At 42.8% G+C, this 19,924-nt stretch overlaps 1 protein-coding gene, 1 long non-coding RNA gene and 8 other non-coding genes across 14 annotated transcripts; 5 read left to right on the forward strand and 5 right to left on the reverse strand.

The window, feature by feature from the left end:
• The first annotated feature begins 2 nt into the window (after nt 1-2).
• Nucleotides 3-76, forward strand: trnan-guu. The gene has a single exon. It is a non-coding gene; the product is annotated as a tRNA-Asn (tRNA).
• A 923-nt stretch (nt 77-999) lies between these two features.
• On the reverse strand, nt 1,000-1,072 carry trnak-cuu. The gene has a single exon. It is a non-coding gene; the product is annotated as a tRNA-Lys (tRNA).
• A 2,284-nt stretch (nt 1,073-3,356) lies between these two features.
• trnak-cuu lies at nt 3,357-3,429 on the reverse strand. The gene has a single exon. It is a non-coding gene; the product is annotated as a tRNA-Lys (tRNA).
• A 112-nt stretch (nt 3,430-3,541) lies between these two features.
• trnan-guu lies at nt 3,542-3,615 on the forward strand. The gene has a single exon. It is a non-coding gene; the product is annotated as a tRNA-Asn (tRNA).
• Nucleotides 3,616-5,117: 1,502 nt separating this feature from the next.
• On the reverse strand, nt 5,118-5,190 carry trnak-cuu. The gene has a single exon. It is a non-coding gene; the product is annotated as a tRNA-Lys (tRNA).
• A 112-nt stretch (nt 5,191-5,302) lies between these two features.
• trnan-guu lies at nt 5,303-5,376 on the forward strand. The gene has a single exon. It is a non-coding gene; the product is annotated as a tRNA-Asn (tRNA).
• Nucleotides 5,377-6,861: 1,485 nt separating this feature from the next.
• Nucleotides 6,862-6,935, reverse strand: trnan-guu. The gene has a single exon. It is a non-coding gene; the product is annotated as a tRNA-Asn (tRNA).
• A 1,564-nt stretch (nt 6,936-8,499) lies between these two features.
• On the forward strand, nt 8,500-13,178 carry LOC118231177. Of its 4 annotated transcripts, none has more exons than XM_035424759.1 (6): nt 8,500-8,637; nt 10,780-10,930; nt 11,418-11,493; nt 11,849-11,912; nt 12,024-12,207; nt 12,576-13,178. In XM_035424759.1, exons 1-6 carry the CDS (start codon nt 8,524-8,526, stop codon nt 12,656-12,658), a joined length of 672 nt encoding a protein of 223 aa, XP_035280650.1. In that variant the 5' UTR covers nt 8,500-8,523; the 3' UTR covers nt 12,659-13,178. The 4 variants fall into 4 exon arrangements, with proteins under 4 accessions (XP_035280650.1, XP_035280651.1, XP_035280653.1 ...); XM_035424760.1 differs by having other exon boundaries at nt 8,503-8,637; nt 11,421-11,493; nt 12,576-13,176; XM_035424762.1 differs by having other exon boundaries at nt 8,507-8,637; nt 11,861-11,912; nt 12,576-13,175.
• A 1,026-nt stretch (nt 13,179-14,204) lies between these two features.
• trnan-guu lies at nt 14,205-14,278 on the reverse strand. The gene has a single exon. It is a non-coding gene; the product is annotated as a tRNA-Asn (tRNA).
• Nucleotides 14,279-16,575: 2,297 nt separating this feature from the next.
• On the forward strand, nt 16,576-18,979 carry LOC118231179. 2 transcript variants are annotated; one of them, XR_004766017.1, is made up of 5 exons: nt 16,576-16,736; nt 17,224-17,299; nt 17,667-17,718; nt 17,831-18,014; nt 18,383-18,979. It is a non-coding gene; the product is annotated as an uncharacterized LOC118231179 (long non-coding RNA). The 2 variants fall into 2 exon arrangements; XR_004766016.1 differs by having other exon boundaries at nt 17,227-17,299; nt 18,383-18,978.
• Nucleotides 18,980-19,924: the final 945 nt, after the last annotated feature.

A 19,924-nucleotide genomic window follows, 5' to 3' on the forward strand; every position in this document is an offset into this window, starting at 1 on the left:
CTGTCTCTGTGGCGCAATCGGTTAGCGCGTTCGGCTGTTAACCGAAAGGTTGGTGGTTCGAGCCCACCCAGGGACGCTGTCATTTTGACTTGATGCTTTCAGACAGCAAAGGGTCTGGTTCCTAAAGTAGGCAGTATACTTCGTACGAAGTAGAACCTTTTGAGCAAAATGAAGCAATCAGAACAACTGACGAACAAAAAGACGCGGTCTTGTGTGTTCGTACGGTGCAGTGTGCGATGGCCTCCAGGGAGAACTTTTCGAAAACTTCTTTCTTGTTCTCCGACCTCCCCCTCTCAGCTATTGGTCCAAATATCAGTTGGTCGTCACGGTTGAGGGAACTCACAGAAATCCCATCTCTACAGAAAAGAGATTGGCGTTGACTCTCCGTACATTAGCATGTGAAGTCTGTCCTCTGAACTCTCAATCATGACGTAACCAACTATGTGTTATTTGCTGAGCTGAGAGGGGGAGGTCGGAGAACAAGAAAGAAGTTTTCCAAAAGTTCTCCCTGGAGGCCTTCGCACGCTGCACTGTACGAACACACATCACCGCATCTTTTTGTTCTTCAGTTTTTCTCATTGCTTCGTTTTGCTCAAAAGGTTCTACTTCTTACGAAGTATACTGCCTACTTTACCCAGTGCTTCTGGAACAGGATTAGATTAATTTTATCTTGATAATATGACTCCAAAATAGTGTTTTAACCTTTCCTCTGTGCTAACCCAGCCTCTGGGGATGTGCAAGCCTGTGTATTCCTAGTGCCGGTCCCAAGCCCAGATAAATGGGGAGGGTTCTGTCAGGATGGGCATCATGCGTAAAAACATACGCCAAATCAAATATGCGGATCTGATCCGCTGTGGCGACCCCTAACGGGAAAGAAGAAGAAGAAGAACCTTTCCTCTGTGCTAACAATTATGCGTAGATGGAGGAGACTGCTGTCCACCTCTAGTACTAGATCCTCTATCCTGGGAGAGAGGAGATAAACTCCTAGGGAAAAGGCAACGCCCAACGTGGGGCTCGAACCCACGACCCTGAGATTAAGAGTCTCATGCTCTACCGACTGAGCTAGCCGGGCTACTTGTTGCCTTCTCCAGCTAGCCGGCCTTCGATTGGCTCTCTGAGTCACCATCCCTCTTCCTCGTTTCATAATACTCTTGGCATATTGACAGGCCATATCAGTTTCTCACTGTTTCAGCCTCATAGGTTTTGCAATATATTCACTGGCACTCCTCACAGCACGCAAGTCTGTCTCCCTGAAAACCAGTCACGCAGTCAGAGTGCCATTTTTTCTTCCATTTCTTTCCAATGGCGTGCTCTGCCCCGTCCATTTCTTACCAATCAAATTTTCTTGTTCTTGCTGTCTATCAGTACTCGTCATGCCCGTCTATTTCTTGGCAATCAAATTTGGGAGCGCAACTTTTTGCATTATGCCTTGTAGGTGCAGGTGACAGGAGGACGGGATGTCTAGCCAGTCTACTTTGTGAGGAGCTCAAGACAACACCCGCTGCCATTGATTGTGAAAGAGATAGTATATTTCACTTTTCCATCTTTGTAATTTAGCTGGACTAGCTTGCTGACAGAAATTCCTCTCTGTTATTATGAACATCAGATCTCTCTCTTCAGTAATACAGGGATTTTAACATTTTGGAGTGACTAACAATGTAATCACATTGAGTCTGTGTAAGGCGGTTTACAGAAGTGTGCCCCTTAAGCTGGCAGTATACTCAGTAAGAAAAAAGAACTTTAGGATTGAGAACCACCGGCGAACATGTCCACGAACACTGTTGTTGGTATACTCAGTGAGAACACTGCACTGTTTAAAGTCACTCCACGCCGCTGGGGCGTGAATAATAATGAGGCAGCTATTAACTGGGCTGGAATCTCGCCCAGACCTCCGTCTCGCGGCTATGCCATGGATGTATAAAAAGAAGGGCTACGTGAGATCACAACACAAAACAAAAAGTTTAAAGTGTTTAAAGTGGCTTTAGTTTATCTAGCTATGCAAAAGAAGAAAAAAAGGCGAAAGAGATGGTACGTTCGCCCTCTAAATCAGAGTAGGACGGAGAATGGAGAGTTTTGTCTGTACATTCGGCAAATGCAGAGTTTAGACGAGGGGGTTCACTTTTTCTTATTTCCGAATGTGTGCCCGAATGTGAGCCCTGGTCTCACTGCAGGCAGAACAGATGAAGTGTTAGCAATCACTGTAACTGCCTACAGCTGTGGTTGACAGCCAGCTAAATCGCTCCATCTTCGTCTGCAGATGGTGCTTTAGCCACACCACCCCTCCACGCACAGTAAAAATGGCTTCCATAGAACTTTAATATTGTAGTTATGGTAATGAGCATTGTTGCTTAAGAAAGTTGGAAGTTGTCCCTCTTCCCAGTCTCGTAAAATATCACGCGTGCAACAACTGGCAAGAAATGGATGGGTGGAAGGAGTCCTGATTGATTTGAAATGGACCGCACACAGAGCACGGGAGTCTGGCTTCCAACAAGACCAGGTTAAAACCTAGTATATGGCTGGACCTAACACACGTGATCCGGCCGACCAATGGTGTAACTTCATAACTCGGCCGACCAATGGTGTAACTTCATCACACAGTCATTCAGTCACAGACATTCGTGTTTGTAGTGCTGGCCCCGCTGTTACGGTCCAGCCAAAAACCAATCACGCAGTTCGAGTTCCAGTTTGTGTGCGTTCGACTGTTACACAAACGGTTGGTGGTTCGAGCTCACCTGGGGACATGTTTAAAGTTGTCTTTGAACTGTAAGGCAGCTGCGAGTCTGAGCAGTTCAGTCTAATATTAATACTTCTCCTACCAGGAGTTGTTTGCATGGCCAATCAGAGCTCATATCTGCCAATAACTGAAATGTAACGGATTTGATGGACCTACTTATTGTAGCGGTCCAAGTGGTTCAACACGTAAATAAATTACCTAAACCAGATATAAAGGTTACACAGTGCTTTATGTAATTTATTTGTTGCAATTTATTACGTAAAAGCAGCAATAAGCCTTGAAACATGGTATGTTAGCACCAATGAAAATGAATCATTTTTGCTGGTACAACTTCAGGAAAAACTGGCTTGAAGATGCATTTTAAAGTTGGGGTTTGCGCAGGTGGATCCATGAACAGGTATACTACGGTGCTTACAGACTGCACTGTGATTCCTTGTGGTCTTTCCATGCATTTCTGAGTTTCCTTCCATTTTAAGTTTGAAGGGGATTCAGAATCTCAGTATTAATTTTCCAGGCCATAGTTCATGCATAAATCAGGTTCTTAAACACACAGTGTGTCTTAGAACACATTACAAAGACACTCTGTCCTGGGAGAGAGCAGATTACCCAAGGGAAAAGGTTGCGCCCAACGTGGGGCTCGAACCCACGACCCTGAGATTAAGAGTCTCATGCTCTACCGACTGAGCTAGCCGGGCTTGATTTTGACCTTTGGGTCACCATCCCTCTTCCTTGTTACATATTACTCTTGGCATGTGGACTGGCCATATCAGTTTCTCACTGTTGTAGCCTTGTATTTTTTGCAACAGTGTCTCTGTGGCGCAATCGGTTAGCGCGTTCGGCTGTTAACCGAAAGGTTGGTGGTTCGAGCCCACCCAGGGACGAGCGGCCTTTTAAAGGTGAACTCTTAGCCAGCAGTAAGTCTGAGCTGTGAAATTCAATCAAATCCTTCTCCTTTACCAGGAAATAGTATTACATAGGCCTGTCAAAACTAACATCTACCAGTAATCACCTTTCACAACCTTTCTCTTCCATTAGAAAATTTTTGTGGTGGTCGTAGGCTGGAGTGCACAGGGAGTGATCGCACAGGATGGCACAGGGAGTGACCACAGGCAGGACCGCACAGAGAGTGATCACAGGCAGGACGGCACAGGGAGTGGTCACAGGCAGGATGGCACAGGGAGTTATTACAGCAGGACAGCATAGGGAGTGGTCACAGGCAGGACCGCACAGGGAGTGAGCATAGCAGGGCAGCATAAGGAGTGATCACAGGCAGAAAGGCACAGGGAGTGATCACAGGCAGAATGGCACAGGACTGGTGGGAGCTGGTGCAGGACCAGCAGCAGCAGATACATAGGTAGTATGTGACAATGTCTTCAGTTATAGAATTATAACAAATATGCAGTCCAAACTGGTATATTTTGATTATTCGGTTGATTGGCAAGAAATGGATGGGTGGAAGGAGTCCTGATTGATTTGAAATGGACCGCACACAGAGCACGGGAGTCTGGCTTCCAACAAGACCAGGTTAAAACCTAGTATATGGCTGGACCTAACACACGTGATCCGGCCGACCAATGGTGTAACTTCATAACTCGGCCGACCAATGGTGTAACTTCATCACACAGTCATTCAGTCACAGACATTCGTGTTTGTAGTGCTGGCCCCGCTGTTACGGTCCAGCCAAAAACCAATCACGCAGTTCGAGTTCCAGTTTGTGTGCGTTCGACTGTTACACAAACGGTTGGTGGTTCGAGCTCACCTGGGGACATGTTTAAAGTTGTCTTTGAACTGTAAGGCAGCTGCGAGTCTGAGCAGTTCAGTCTAATATTAATACTTCTCCTACCAGGAGTTGTTTGCATGGCCAATCAGAGCTCATATCTGCCAATAACTGAAATGTAACGGATTTGATGGACCTACTTATTGTAGCGGTCCAAGTGGTTCAACACGTAAATAAATTACCTAAACCAGATATAAAGGTTACACAGTGCTTTATGTAATTTATTTGTTGCAATTTATTACGTAAAAGCAGCAATAAGCCTTGAAACATGGTATGTTAGCACCAATGAAAATGAATCATTTTTGCTGGTACAACTTCAGGAAAAACTGACTTGAAGATGCATTTTAAAGTTGGGGTGTGCGCAGGTGGATCCATGAACAGGTAGCCTACGGTGCTTACAGACTGCACTGTGATTCCTTGTGGTCTTTCCATGCATTTCTGAGTTTCCTTCCATTTTAAGTTTGAAGGGGATTCAGAATCTCAGTATTAATTTTCCAGGCCATAGTTCATGCATAAATCATGTTCTCAAACACACAGTGTGTCTTAGAACACATTACAAAGACACTCTGTCCTGGGAGAGAGCAGATTACCCAAGGGAAAAGGTTGCGCCCAACGTGGGGCTCGAACCCACGACCCTGAGATTAAGAGTCTCATGCTCTACCGACTGAGCTAGCCGGGCTTGATTTTGACCTTTGGGTTACCATCCCTCTTCCTTGTTACATATTACTCTTGGCATGTGGACTGGCCATATCAGTTTCTCACTGTTGTAGCCTTGTATTCTTTGCAACGGTGTCTCTGTGGCGCAATCGGTTAGCGCGTTCGGCTGTTAACCGAAAGGTTGGTGGTTCGAGCCCACCCAGGGACGAGCTGCCTTTTAAAGGTGAACTCTTAGATAGCAGTGAGTCTGAGCTGTGAAATTCAATCAAATCCTTCTCCTTTACCAGGAATAGTATTACATAGGCCTGTCAAAACTAACATCTACCAGTAATCACCTTTCACAACCTTTCTCTTCCATTAGAAAATTTTTGTGGTGGTCGTAGGCTGGAGTGCACAGGGAGTGATCGCACAGGATGGCACAGGGAGTGACCACAGGCAGGATGACACCAGGATTGATCACAACAGGATGGCACAGGGAGTGGTCACAGGCAGGACGGCACAGAGAGTGATCACAGGCAGGACGACAGGGAGTGGTCACAGGCAGGATGGCACAGGGAGTGGTCACAGGCAGGATGGCACAGGGAGTTATTACAGCAGGACAGCATAAGGAGTGATCACAGGCAGAAAGGCACAGGGAGTGATCACAGGCAGAATGGCACAGGACTGGTGGGAGCTGGTGCAGGACCAGCAGCAGCAGATACATAGGTAGTATGTGACAATGTCTTCAGTTATAGAATTATAACAAATATGCAGTCCAAACTGGTATATTTTGATTATTCTGTTGATTGGCAAGAAATGGATGGGTGGAAGGAGTCCTGATTGATTTGAAATGGACCGCACACAGAGCACGGGAGTCTGGCTTCCAACAAGACCAGGTTAAAACCTAGTATATGGCTGGACCTAACACACGTGATCCGGCCGACCAATGGTGTAACTTCATAACTCGGCCGACCAATGGTGTAACTTCATCACACAGTCATTCAGTCACAGACATTCGTGTTTGTAGTGCTGGTCCCGCTGTTACGGTCCAGCCAAAAACCAATCACGCAGTTCGAGTTCCAGTTTGTGTGCGTTCGACTGTTACACAAACGGTTGGTGGTTCGAGCCCACCTGGGGACATGTTTAAAGTTGTCTTTGAACTGTAAGGCAGCTGCGAGTCTGAGCAGTTCAGTCCAATATTAATACTTCTCCTACCAGGAGTTGTTTGCATGGCCAATCAGAGCTCATATCTGCCAATAACTGAAATGTAATGGATTTGATGGACCTACTTATTGTAGCGGTCCAAGTGGTTCAACACGTAAATAAATTACCTGTAAATGGTAAATGGTAAATGGACTGCATTTATATATAGCGCTTTTACCTGTGACCACTCCCTATGCTGTCCTGCTGTAATAACTCCCTGTGCCATCCTGCCTGTGACCACTCCCTGTGCCATCCTGTTGTGATCAATCCTGGTGTCATCCTGCCTGTGGTCACTCCCTGTGCCATCCTGTGCGATCACTCCCTGTGCACTCCAGCCTACGACCACCACAAAAATTTTCTAATGGAAGAGAAAGGTTGTGAAAGGTGATTACTGGTAGATGTTAGTTTTGACAGGCCTATGTAATACTATTCCTGGTAAAGGAGAAGGATTTGATTGAATTTCACAGCTCAGACTCACTGCTGGCTAAGAGTTCACCATTAAAAGGGCGCTCGTCCCTGGGTGGGCTCGAACCACCAACCTTTCGGTTAACAGCCGAACGCGCTAACCGATTGCGCCACAGAGACACCGTTGCAAACAAAATAAGGCTACAACAGTGAGAAACTGATATGGCCAGTCCACATGCCAAGAGTAATATGTAACAAGGAAGAGGGATGGTGACCCAAAGGTCAAAATCAAGCCCGGCTAGCTCACATGTCACGTGTAAATCACGTGTAGCACTGCAGCTTGCGAAAACACAAGAGGCCCGGCTACCTAAACCAGATATAAAGGTTACACAGTGCTTTGCGTAATTTATTTGTTGCAATTTATTACGTAAAAGCAGCAATAAGCCTTGAAACATGGTATGTTAGCACCAACAGTCTCATAGCTAAGTGAGAAGAACTTTCCCCCCAAAGAACTGGCTAGCTAGCTAAATTGATTACCTGAGCACTAGCATTAGCTTCCTTGTTCTCACCGTCCCCAGCGTCTCTTCCTTTAGAAACTTGTCTGAATATTCAATCAGACATAGTAAACCAAATACAAGTTCTAGACTAGCTAGATTGACTTCCCTTGCATTTAGCAAGGTATCATAGGTTACCTTAATAATTTACTATCTATATTAAGACATTTTCTTTTCAAAAATAGCTTTAAGGTCCCATTTTTTAGAAATCAGAGTTCACCTAATTTTAGTGTTACTGTTAACTGAAAAGGTTGGTCCTTTGAGTCCACCCAGGGACATGTGACCTTTAAGTTGCATTTTAACTGCTACACCCACAAGGCAGTATGAGGAAGTCTTAGTAGAGAAATGCAATCAAATTATTTTCCTCTTCCAGGAATTGAAGTGATGCAGCCAATTGGAGGCCATATTCCTACCAAGAATGGTGTGAGCAGTTACAGCTGGAGCTCACTACATTGAATATGTCATAGCATGCATCCATCCATCCTTCCATTATCTATACCTGCTTATCCTGAGCAGGGTTGCGGGGGGTGCTGGAGCATATCCCAGTGTGCATTGGACGAGAGGCAGGAATACACCCTGGACAGGCCGCCAATCTATCGCAGGGCACACACACCATTCACTCACCATTCGCTCCTACACTCATACCTATGGGCAATTTAGAGCCTCCAATTAGCTTACCTGCATGTGTTTGGACTGTGGGAGGAAACAAAGCTTCAATGTAACGTGCCCTACTTTTCTGTGCTGACTTGGAGGGCTGGTATTTCTTTTTCTGTGCGTTTACCTTATTGGCAGCTCTGTGTTGTTTTCTCTCCCTGTTAAATTCTTTTCCACCTGGTTTATATTTTGCATGCTTTACCTGCAAGTACAGGAATGAGGAAATTAGTTTTATATTTGGTTTTTCTTGGTAACATTATTCTGTGTATACATTTGTTATGTATGTTATTTAAAATGTTTCTTATGTCTGACACTTTAATGAAATCTCCTGAAAATTGTATAGATGGTGCAAGATCTTGCATCAGTTTAGGGTGATGGTGATTGTCCTGAACATTGTATGGATGGTGAAAAGTATTATTATTATTATTTTCTAATAGCAGTTTATTATTCTGGTCTCCAAGGTGGGGAAAGTTCCTTGCAGGTTATAAGTAGACACCGCTGTGCTGTGCCGATAAGTGGGTCATAGCACGGAAAACCCTGACTAGAGGTGAATTCCAACCATGACTCAAACAGAAAGTAAAAGTAAAGTGCTTTGTAAAAGCATGCTGATAGTTACCTGTGTCAGTGCAAAGCTTGTAAAGATGGGGCAGGTGTTTTCTTATTTCTATGCTGAGGTAAGAGAACTCTGAGAATGGTGAATATACAAAATGTGATTACGGTGTTGTTTTCATTCAGAAATTGTTATGGTTGCATGATATTTTGTTTGTTTAAACCGTTTATTATGAGAGGATGTGTGCTTGACTCAAACAAGTCCTGCATGGTGTTAAGAAAAGGAAATTTTGATATATTCACTGTACTGTCTGATTGTTTTATCTGAAGATGCAATGTCATGTTTTATTGAATGGTTACATTAGCCAGTTTTAGCTGACGTACACTTGTACTTGTGTGCAGAAAGGACTGGCAAGCTTTATGTTGTTGTAAGTTACACTTAAAGGATCACATTGGCAAAAGCAAAAGTATTTGTCAGCTGTAATCAAAGTGAAAGTAAAAATACTTCCGGAAATTACCATATGGAAAAAAAATCTTATCAGCACAACACTTTAAAAGTCCAGGCAACTGGACTGAAATTGTGCTTACTTTCCCCAGAAGTGACAATTGATTGTCTTGTGATTAACATTCATATTTGTAAGACATGTCATATGTATCGCTAGCTAGGTTAGAGCCGGTTTGAGCAGTAACCTTGACAGACAAACACTGACAGACAAAATGAAAAGAAAGCAACATGAACTAGGCGTTACCATCATATATATGATCCACTGCATTCTGCTACGAGGTCCAGGCAAAAATGGGCACTGCAAATACTGTATTGAATTGCAATACCGCGGTGCCTGTGGGCTTCAGAAATAAAACCCATTTCTTGTAGGTCCCCACATTTTTGAGAAAAGAAAAAATGCTTTCCTTTCTCCGCATCCAGAGAAGGGGCAATGCATTTTCAAATTAGTTTGCCTTACCGGCGCGAAACTGGCTAGTGCATCATTTACATGTTACATGTAGAAACGATTTCATTGGACTTTTGGTTTTTGTTACATAGCACCCAGTCAACCCCACCCATTGAAAACCTGGTGTTTAGCCAAGGGAGAAAGCAAGCAAATTTCAGCGCTGGCTTTTACTTGTTTAGAAAAAATAATTGAAAAATATCCTTCTGTCGTTTGTGAATGCAATAAAGTATTAAAACAGCGCATCAGCAAGTAATTCACAGATTTCGGTTTCCTGGACCTTTAAGTAGGACAAAAACATTAGCAAGTCTTTATTTTACATGAGTGTTAAGGGTGACAGTTGTTACATCAGGTAAAATGAATGATTAATGTGTGAACTTATTGCAGGGAATTCCTGTTGTAGTCTGTATTCCCGGTCACTTGTCTCCCCAGTACTGTCTCTGTGTCTGTGTTCCCTGAGCTGCTTCACTCCCCTGTACTTGTGTGATTTCACTATTCGGGTGGTTCTGGGTTTTCGTGGTTTCCCCCCTTCTTTCCAGTCTCGCTTTACTTACTTCCTGCTTATTTCTAGTTTTACTAATTTCTACTAATCCCTACTAACTTATAGATTGTAAAGTACTAACCTCACTAATATACTAACATGTGAATATTACTAATGGACTAACACACACTAGTTTTGGGTTTTTGATAGTTTAGATCACTATACTAATACATTAACCAGTCTCCCCTTTTCCATGCTGCGCTGTAGCTCCGCCCCTTTTCTTTCTAGCCTGCTCTAACGCTGAGTTCTGCAATTGCCTGCACCTCTCTCTCTCAGCACGTGCTTTACCTGCTTCACCCAGGCCGTCTATTATCATTGTTGTCTATGTGATTCCAGTCCGCGTTTTGTCAGTCCCCTGTCATTGAATTAGTTTTCCTAATGTTCTTCACCTGGATGTTGTTTGTTACTCCTCCCTCACTCACTTAACCCCTCCTTGATTGTTATCTTCCCCAGTGTATAAATGTCAGTCTTTTCCACCTGTTCAGTGTCAGAACGTTGATCGAATTCATTGTGCCGATTGTTAGTATGCCTTTGTCTATCGAGATTCCTGCGACACCCCTTTGTACGACTTCGAGTTTGCCTGCCCCTTTTGGTTTTGTTTGCTTCTGGTTTGACCTTCGCTTTGCCTTGACTTCTCTTTTGCCTGTCCCTTTGTACCTTCGCCATTCTGATCTCCTGGTTTTTGATTTTTTGCCTGTTTTTTCACTATTCTTTTGGAAACTCGATTCGGCGCCGTCCTCTCTCTGATTACCTGGCTTCGAACCTCGGACTGAATAAAGACGACGTTTATTGGGATTGCCCTGGTCTGCGTGTGGGTCCTTACACAGAACATCACAATTCCAAGTCGTAATCCTGAGGATCCTGTGATTAATTCAGAACTGAAACCCTCTCAAAATGGATTCATTGATCAGCATGGGCTTTCTGATCCAGGTTAGAACAATAGGAAAAACTCTTCTACTAATCCATTATGGTCCCTGTCCTGGTACATCCTGTCTTACTGTCAGATGTCTTCTGTGTGCAAATACAAAACAAGAAAGTGACTTTTGATACTGGGGTAGCTGATTTTTCTGAAGTATGTTAATAATTTGCTATCAAGCCCACTGTAGTCTGTAATGATATTAGTTGCTGGCTACTGGTAAAAAAATTCAGTACACTTTTTGACCTATAAATATTGGTTTTTATTGTGAGCGGTTCCTATCAATATTGCTAAAACTGAAAGTCTTCTGCGTCTGATTCTACCACCTGCATTTATGTGCAGTGACTAACATGGCTATTTGAAGCTATTACCCGCTGTCAGGTTTAGTACGTGATATTAGTAATGCTACTCTGCTCTGGAAATTCACCCCGTCCAAGTACTGAAAAGCGTTGAAATGCGAGACTCCGACTGCTGCCAACTTTCTATTTCATTTTCTGGTAGCAGAAGGGATAGAGCCTGAGAGGAGGGATGGAGACAGCTGCGAGACGAACGTCGGTCCGAGCTGTGTTTCCAGACGGTACGTCTTTCACTTTCCCTTCCAGAACATCCTCGGCAGCCTATCCACAGTTTACAGTATCTGGTTTACAGAACCTGTGGTATTGCATGGCTGATTATGAGACTGCGGTAGTTCATCACATCATTATTTGCATGAACACTGAAATGGAAGCCTTTTTTAGTCAACATAGAAGCTGTGTAGACTTCAGTGGTCATTATTTTGTGTTAATTGTTTTATATATTGGCCCCATTAATAGGATGGGCCATCTAGATAATATAGAGATCTGCATCTCCCTAACTTTGACCCAAAAACAGTGTGTCCATTTGTCATTTTGGGGATTGTGAGCAAAAAAATAATTAGCATTATTTTTTTTTTGTTTCTTTTTCAGGTCACCAGAGACAGGAAGTGAGACTGAAAGAGGTACCTCTCCTGACAGAATGGTACGTGCAGACCTTGCCTTTGGGTTTTGGGGGGGGGGGGGGTCATTGTGCTGCTCTGAACTTTACAGAATGCTTAAAAAACAATGTGTCTCCCTGTTCATTTCCTGTTAGTCCCCCACAACCACAGTGGGCACTGAGCATCTGGAGGGTGCAGAAAGGATAAACATTTGGGTGAAGTGTTCGGGGAAATCTGAGGAGGTTAATGTCTTCCCTCTGGAGAGAGTCTCTGTGCTATTGGAGGACAGCTGCCAGAAACTGGGAAAGAACCCAAAGAAAATGATGCTGATTTACAATGGTAGATACAGTACCTACTTTTCCACTTCCAGCTGTACTTAATGCTATTTGTCCCTTATCCATATTTTGACATTTTAAACCAAAATTACTTGTATTTAGCCTGGAAATTACCATTGTTTATGTATGTTTTAATTTCATGAATAAATCTTCAGATTAGACATTGTGTCACATAATGGGAAATATAGGTAAAATTTGGGAAGTACAGGGTGCAAGTCTGAGACCGAAATCCTGTTTAGTTCTGAAAATTGTGCCCCAGGCTTTGGGGTAGCCATTTCGGGGTACACAGATGTTGTAGTCTCACCTCTCCTGGGTAGTGGAGGGCAGCCCTGTCTTATCTCTTAATAAGGCCTTATCTCAATTTTTTTCCAGGAGAAAAGATGGACAAGGAGAAGACGGTGCAAGAGTACAGCCTGAGGGGAGGGATGACTGTCCATCTGATTCCGTCTGCCTAAATTTGCCAGGGTTCGCATCATGTGACCTGCTGCTGCTATTCTTCTGTTGTCACCCCCCCTCCCTCCACCATTTTGTTGGGGGGGGGGGGGGGGGGGGTTCATTTCTGTTCTGGCAGTCTCTAACGATAATTAGTAGCTGGTGGGTGCCTGCCTTTTTGCCAAGAGTAAGTAATGTAATTGTCATGGTTCTGTGTTTTCCTGTCTGTTTCCCTTGTTGGGTCGCCAGATGGCGGCACTTCTGTTTTGTGTATTGGTGTATTGTTACCGTCTTATTTGAAACGTATTAATTGTGCATAATATATTGCATAGAAGCATTAATTTATGCTACACTGTAAAATGTCCAGTGTTAAGTAAACTCTAACAGAGTACATTTGAGACCGGTTATGACCATATGCACTGTGTAAAGTTCATTTAAGGCTGAATAGTGGGCACAAGCATCAAATGTGACTATGAGCATTTCTCTCAATGAAAATTATTTTAATAAAAACAAAATGCTTCAGCTTTAAAGTATCTCTAGTGATGACTAATTAATTTAGTTAAAGTAGAAGATTGAAGGCCTTAAAGTTTGTAGGTTTCTTCTTATACATAGAAATCTTGTCTGTGCTTTGTAGCATGAAAACATAGCTAAGGTTTGTATGTGATTGAGTTATTGTGTCTTTCAGACAGTTTGATACTTTGTTGTCATGGTGCTGTTGGGTTCATAAAAGCATACACATCACTGTGAACAGAACCTGGGTTTCATATGATCTAAGAGAATGAAGCTGTCATTAGGCAATAGCCAGTTCTATACCTGATCTTGAAATTTTGAAAATTTTTAATCTTGATTCAACCCCTATTCCTATTCACCCAAGTTATGCAGTTTGAACTAAAACAATAAGTATTATTACCACTCACCCTGGCAACTCTTATATGGAAAATATGCCAGTTTATCACCTTTCCATGAGTTGTTATCGGTTGTCCTCAATATGTGCTGGCACTGTCAATAATTGAGTCCATGCACTTTCAATGCATTTAATTTATGTGGTGAAGTATTATAAAAGTGTTTAATCTTGTAACCGCTTAGAAAACCCCTCTTTGTGGAAACTTCAGAAAATTTGTAGCCCTCTCAATGATACAAACACACTGCCCCATTGGGGTTTAATTGAAACAGATCAGTAATTTTCGTTTAACTAGTGAATGCTGTCCTGCTGTAATAACTCCCTGTGCCATCCTGCCTGTGACCACTCCCTGTGCCGTCCTGCCTGTGATCACTCTCTGTGCCGTCCTGCCTGTGACCACTCCCTGTGCCATCCTGTTGTGATCAATCCTGGTGTCATCCTGCCTGTGGTCACTCCCTGTGCCATCCTGTGCGATCACCCTGTGCACTCCAGCCTACGACCACCACAAAAATTTTCTAATGGAAGAGAAAGGTTGTGAAAGGTGATTACTGGTAGATGTTAGTTTTGACAGGCCTATGTAATACTGTTCCTGGTAAAGGAGAAGGATTTGATTGAATTTCACAGCTCAGACTCACTACTGGCTAAGAGTTCACCATTAAAAGGGCGCTCGTCCCTGGGTGGGCTCGAACCACCAACCTTTCGGTTAACAGCCGAACGCGCTAACCGATTGCGCCACAGAGACACCGTTGCAAACAAAATAAGGCTACAACAGTGAGAAACTGATATGGCCAGTCCACATGCCAAGCGTAATATGTAACAAGGAAGAGGGATGGTGACCCAAAGGTCAAAATCAAGCCCGGCTAGCTCACATGTCACGTGTAAATCACGTGTAGCACTGCAGCTTGCGAAAACAGAAGAGGCCCGGCTACCTAAACCAGATATAAAGGTTACACAGTGCTTTGCGTAATTTATTTGTTGCAATTTATTACGTAAAAGCAGCAATAAGCCTTGAAACATGGTATGTTAGCACCAACAGTCTCATAGCTAAGTGAGAAGAACTTTCCCCCCAAAGAACTGGCTAGCTAGCTAAATTGATTACCTGAGCACTAGCATTAGCTTCCTTGTTCTCACCGTCCCCAGCGTCTCTTCCTTTAGAAACTTGTCTGAATATTCAATCAGACATAGTAAACCAAATACAAGTTCTAGACTAGCTAGATTGACTTCCCTTGCATTTAGCAAGGTATCATAGGTTACCTTAATAATTTACTATCTATATTAAGACATTTTCTTTTCAAAAATAGCTTTAAGGTCCCATTTTTTAGAAATCAGAGTTCACCTAATTTTAGTGTTACTGTTAACTGAAAAGGTTGGTCCTTTGAGTCCACCCAGGGACATGTGACCTTTAAGTTGCATTTTAACTGCTACACCCACAAGGCAGTATGAGGAAGTCTTAGTAGAGAAATGCAATCAAATTATTTTCCTCTTCCAGGAATTGAAGTGATGCAGCCAATTGGAGGCCATATTCCTACCAAGAATGGTGTGAGCAGTTACAGCTGGAGCTCACTACATTGAATGTGTCATAGCATGCATCCATCCATCCTTCCATTATCTATACCTGCTTATCCTGAGCAGGGAAATAAAACCCATTTCTTGTAGGTCCCCACATTTTTGAGAAAAGAAAAAATGCTTTCCTTTCTCCGCATCCAGAGAAGGGGCAATGCATTTTCAAATTAGTTTGCCTTACCGGCGCGAAACTGGCTAGTGCATCATTTACATGTTACATGTAGAAACGATTTCATTGGACTTTTGGTTTTTGTTACATAGCACCCAGTCAACCCCACCCATTGAAAACCTGGTGTTTAGCCAAGGGAGAAAGCAAGCAAATTTCAGCGCTGGCTTTTACTTGTTTAGAAAAAATAATTGAAAAATATCCTTCTGTCGTTTGTGAATGCAATAAAGTATTAAAACAGCGCATCAGCAAGTAATTCACAGATTTCGGTTTCCTGGACCTTTAAGTAGGACAAAAACATTAGCAAGTCTTTATTTTACATGAGTGTTAAGGGTGACAGTTGTTACATCAGGTAAAATGAATGATTAATGTGTGAACTTATTGCAGGGAATTCCTGTTGTAGTCTGTATTCCCGGTCACTTGTCTCCCCAGTACTGTCTCTGTGTCTGTGTTCCCTGAGCTGCTTCACTCCCCTGTACTTGTGTGATTTCACTATTCGGGTGGTTCTGGGTTTTCGTGGTTTCCCCCCTTCTTTCCAGTCTCGCTTTACTTACTTCCTGCTTATTTCTAGTTTTACTAATTTCTACTAATCCCTACTAACTTATAGATTGTAAAGTACTAACCTCACTAATATACTAACATGTGAATATTACTAATGGACTAACACACACTAGTTTTGGGTTTTTGATAGTTTAGATCACTATACTAATACATTAACCAGTCTCCCCTTTTCCATGCTGCGCTGTAGCTCCGCCCCTTTTCTTTCTAGCCTGCTCTAACGCTGAGTTCTGCAATTGCCTGCACCTCTCTCTCTCAGCACGTGCTTTACCTGCTTCACCCAGGCCGTCTATTATCATTGTTGTCTATGTGATTCCAGTCCGCGTTTTGTCAGTCCCCTGTCATTGAATTAGTTTTCCTAATGTTCTTCACCTGGATGTTGTTTGTTACTCCTCCCTCACTCACTTAACCCCTCCTTGATTGTTATCTTCCCCAGTGTATAAATGTCAGTCTTTTCCACCTGTTCAGTGTCAGAACGTTGATCGAATTCATTGTGCCGATTGTTAGTATGCCTTTGTCTATCGAGATTCCTGCGACACCCCTTTGTACGACTTCGAGTTTGCCTGCCCCTTTTGGTTTTGTTTGCTTCTGGTTTGACCTTCGCTTTGCCTTGACTTCTCTTTTGCCTGTCCCTTTGTACCTTCGCCATTCTGATCTCCTGGTTTTTGATTTTTTGCCTGTTTTTTCACTATTCTTTTGGAAACTCGATTCGGCGCCGTCCTCTCTCTGATTACCTGGCTTCGAACCTCGGACTGAATAAAGACGACGTTTATTGGGATTGCCCTGGTCTGCGTGTGGGTCCTTACACAGAACATCACAATTCCAAGTCGTAATCCTGAGGATCCTGTGATTAATTCAGAACTGAAACCCTCTCAAAATGGATTCATTGATCAGCATGGGCTTTCTGATCCAGGTTAGAACAATAGGAAAAACTCTTCTACTAATCCATTATGGTCCCTGTCCTGGTACATCCTGTCTTACTGTCAGATGTCTTCTGTGTGCAAATACAAAACAAGAAAGTGACTTTTGATACTGGGGTAGCTGATTTTTCTGAAGTATGTTAATAATTTGCTATCAAGCCCACTGTAGTCTGTAATGATATTAGTTGCTGGCTACTGGTAAAAAAATTCAGTACACTTTTTGACCTATAAATATTGGTTTTTATTGTGAGCGGTTCCTATCAATATTGCTAAAACTGAAAGTCTTCTGCGTCTGATTCTACCACCTGCATTTATGTGCAGTGACTAACATGGCTATTTGAAGCTATTACCCGCTGTCAGGTTTAGTACGTGATATTAGTAATGCTACTCTGCTCTGGAAATTCACCCCGTCCAAGTACTGAAAAGCGTTGAAATGCGAGACTCCGACTGCTGCCAACTTTCTATTTCATTTTCTGGTAGCAGAAGGGATAGAGCCTGAGAGGAGGGATGGAGACAGCTGCGAGACGAACGTCGGTCCGAGCTGTGTTTCCAGACGGTACGTCTTTCACTTTCCCTTCCAGAACATCCTCGGCAGCCTATCCACAGTTTACAGTATCTGGTTTACAGAACCTGTGGTATTGCATGGCTGATTATGAGACTGCGGTAGTTCATCACATCATTATTTGCATGAACACTGAAATGGAAGCCTTTTTTAGTCAACATAGAAGCTGTGTAGACTTCAGTGGTCATTATTTTGTGTTAATTGTTTTATATATTGGCCCCATTAATAGGATGGGCCATCTAGATAATATAGAGATCTGCATCTCCCTAACTTTGACCCAAAAACAGTGTGTCCATTTGTCATTTTGGGGATTGTGAGCAAAAAAATAATTAGCATTATTTTTTTTTTGTTTCTTTTTCAGGTCACCAGAGACAGGAAGTGAGACTGAAAGAGGTACCTCTCCTGACAGAATGGTACGTGCAGACCTTGCCTTTGGGTTTTGGGGGGGGGGGGGGGTCATTGTGCTGCTCTGAACTTTACAGAATGCTTAAAAAACAATGTGTCTCCCTGTTCATTTCCTGTTAGTCCCCCACAACCACAGTGGGCACTGAGCATCTGGAGGGTGCAGAAAGGATAAACATTTGGGTGAAGTGTTCGGGGAAATCTGAGGAGGTTAATGTCTTCCCTCTGGAGAGAGTCTCTGTGCTATTGGAGGACAGCTGCCAGAAACTGGGAAAGAACCCAAAGAAAATGATGCTGATTTACAATGGTAGATACAGTACCTACTTTTCCACTTCCAGCTGTACTTAATGCTATTTGTCCCTTATCCATATTTTGACATTTTAAACCAAAATTACTTGTATTTAGCCTGGAAATTACCATTGTTTATGTATGTTTTAATTTCATGAATAAATCTTCAGATTAGACATTGTGTCACATAATGGGAAATATAGGTAAAATTTGGGAAGTACAGGGTGCAAGTCTGAGACCGAAATCCTGTTTAGTTCTGAAAATTGTGCCCCAGGCTTTGGGGTAGCCATTTCGGGGTACACAGATGTTGTAGTCTCACCTCTCCTGGGTAGTGGAGGGCAGCCCTGTCTTATCTCTTAATAAGGCCTTATCTCAATTTTTTTCCAGGAGAAAAGATGGACAAGGAGAAGACGGTGCAAGAGTACAGCCTGAGGGGAGGGATGACTGTCCATCTGATTCCGTCTGCCTAAATTTGCCAGGGTTCGCATCATGTGACCTGCTGCTGCTATTCTTCTGTTGTCACCCCCCCTCCCTCCACCATTTTGTTCGGGGGGGGGGGGGGGGGGGTTCATTTCTGTTCTGGCAGTCTCTAACGATAATTAGTAGCTGGTGGGTGCCTGCCTTTTTGCCAAGAGTAAGTAATGTAATTGTCATGGTTCTGTGTTTTCCTGTCTGTTTCCCTTGTTGGGTCGCCAGATGGCGGCACTTCTGTTTTGTGTATTGGTGTATTGTTACCGTCTTATTTGAAACGTATTAATTGTGCATAATATATTGCATAGAAGCATTAATTTATGCTACACTGTAAAATGTCCAGTGTTAAGTAAACTCTAACAGAGTACATTTGAGACCGGTTATGACCATATGCACTGTGTAAAGTTCATTTAAGGCTGAATAGTGGGCACAAGCATCAAATGTGACTATGAGCATTTCTCTCAATGAAAATTATTTTAATAAAAACAAAATGCTTCAGCTTTAAAGTATCTCTAGTGATGACTAATTAATTTAGTTAAAGTAGAAGATTGAAGGCCTTAAAGTTTGTAGGTTTCTTCTTATACATAGAAATCTTGTCTGTGCTTTGTAGCATGAAAACATAGCTAAGGTTTGTATGTGATTGAGTTATTGTGTCTTTCAGACAGTTTGATACTTTGTTGTCATGGTGCTGTTGGGTTCATAAAAGCATACACATCACTGTGAACAGAACCTGGGTTTCATATGATCTAAGAGAATGAAGCTGTCATTAGGCAATAGCCAGTTCTATACCTGATCTTGAAATTTTGAAAATTTTTAATCTTGATTCAACCCCTATTCCTATTCACCCAAGTTATGCAGTTTGAACTAAAACAATAAGTATTATTACCACTCACCCTGGCAACTCTTATATGGAAAATATGCCAGTTTATCACCTTTCCATGAGTTGTTATCGGTTGTCCTCAATATGTGCTGGCACTGTCAATAATTGAGTCCATGCACTTTCAATGCATTTAATTTATGTGGTGAAGTATTATAAAAGTGTTTAATCTTGTAACCGCTTAGAAAACCCCTCTTTGTGGAAACTTCAGAAAATTTGTAGCCCTCTCAATGATACAAACACACTGCCCCATTGGGGTTTAATTGAAACAGATCAGTAATTTTCGTTTAACTAGTGAATGCTGTCCTGCTGTAATAACTCCCTGTGCCATCCTGCCTGTGACCACTCCCTGTGCCGTCCTGCCTGTGATCACTCTCTGTGCCGTCCTGCCTGTGACCACTCCCTGTGCCATCCTGTTGTGATCAATCCTGGTGTCATCCTGCCTGTGGTCACTCCCTGTGCCATCCTGTGCGATCACCCTGTGCACTCCAGCCTACGACCACCACAAAAATTTTCTAATGGAAGAGAAAGGTTGTGAAAGGTGATTACTGGTAGATGTTAGTTTTGACAGGCCTATGTAA

The sequence above is a fragment of the Anguilla anguilla genome, chromosome 7 (genome assembly GCF_013347855.1).
Source record: "Anguilla anguilla isolate fAngAng1 chromosome 7, fAngAng1.pri, whole genome shotgun sequence".
Lineage (NCBI taxonomy): Eukaryota > Metazoa > Chordata > Actinopteri > Anguilliformes > Anguillidae > Anguilla > Anguilla anguilla.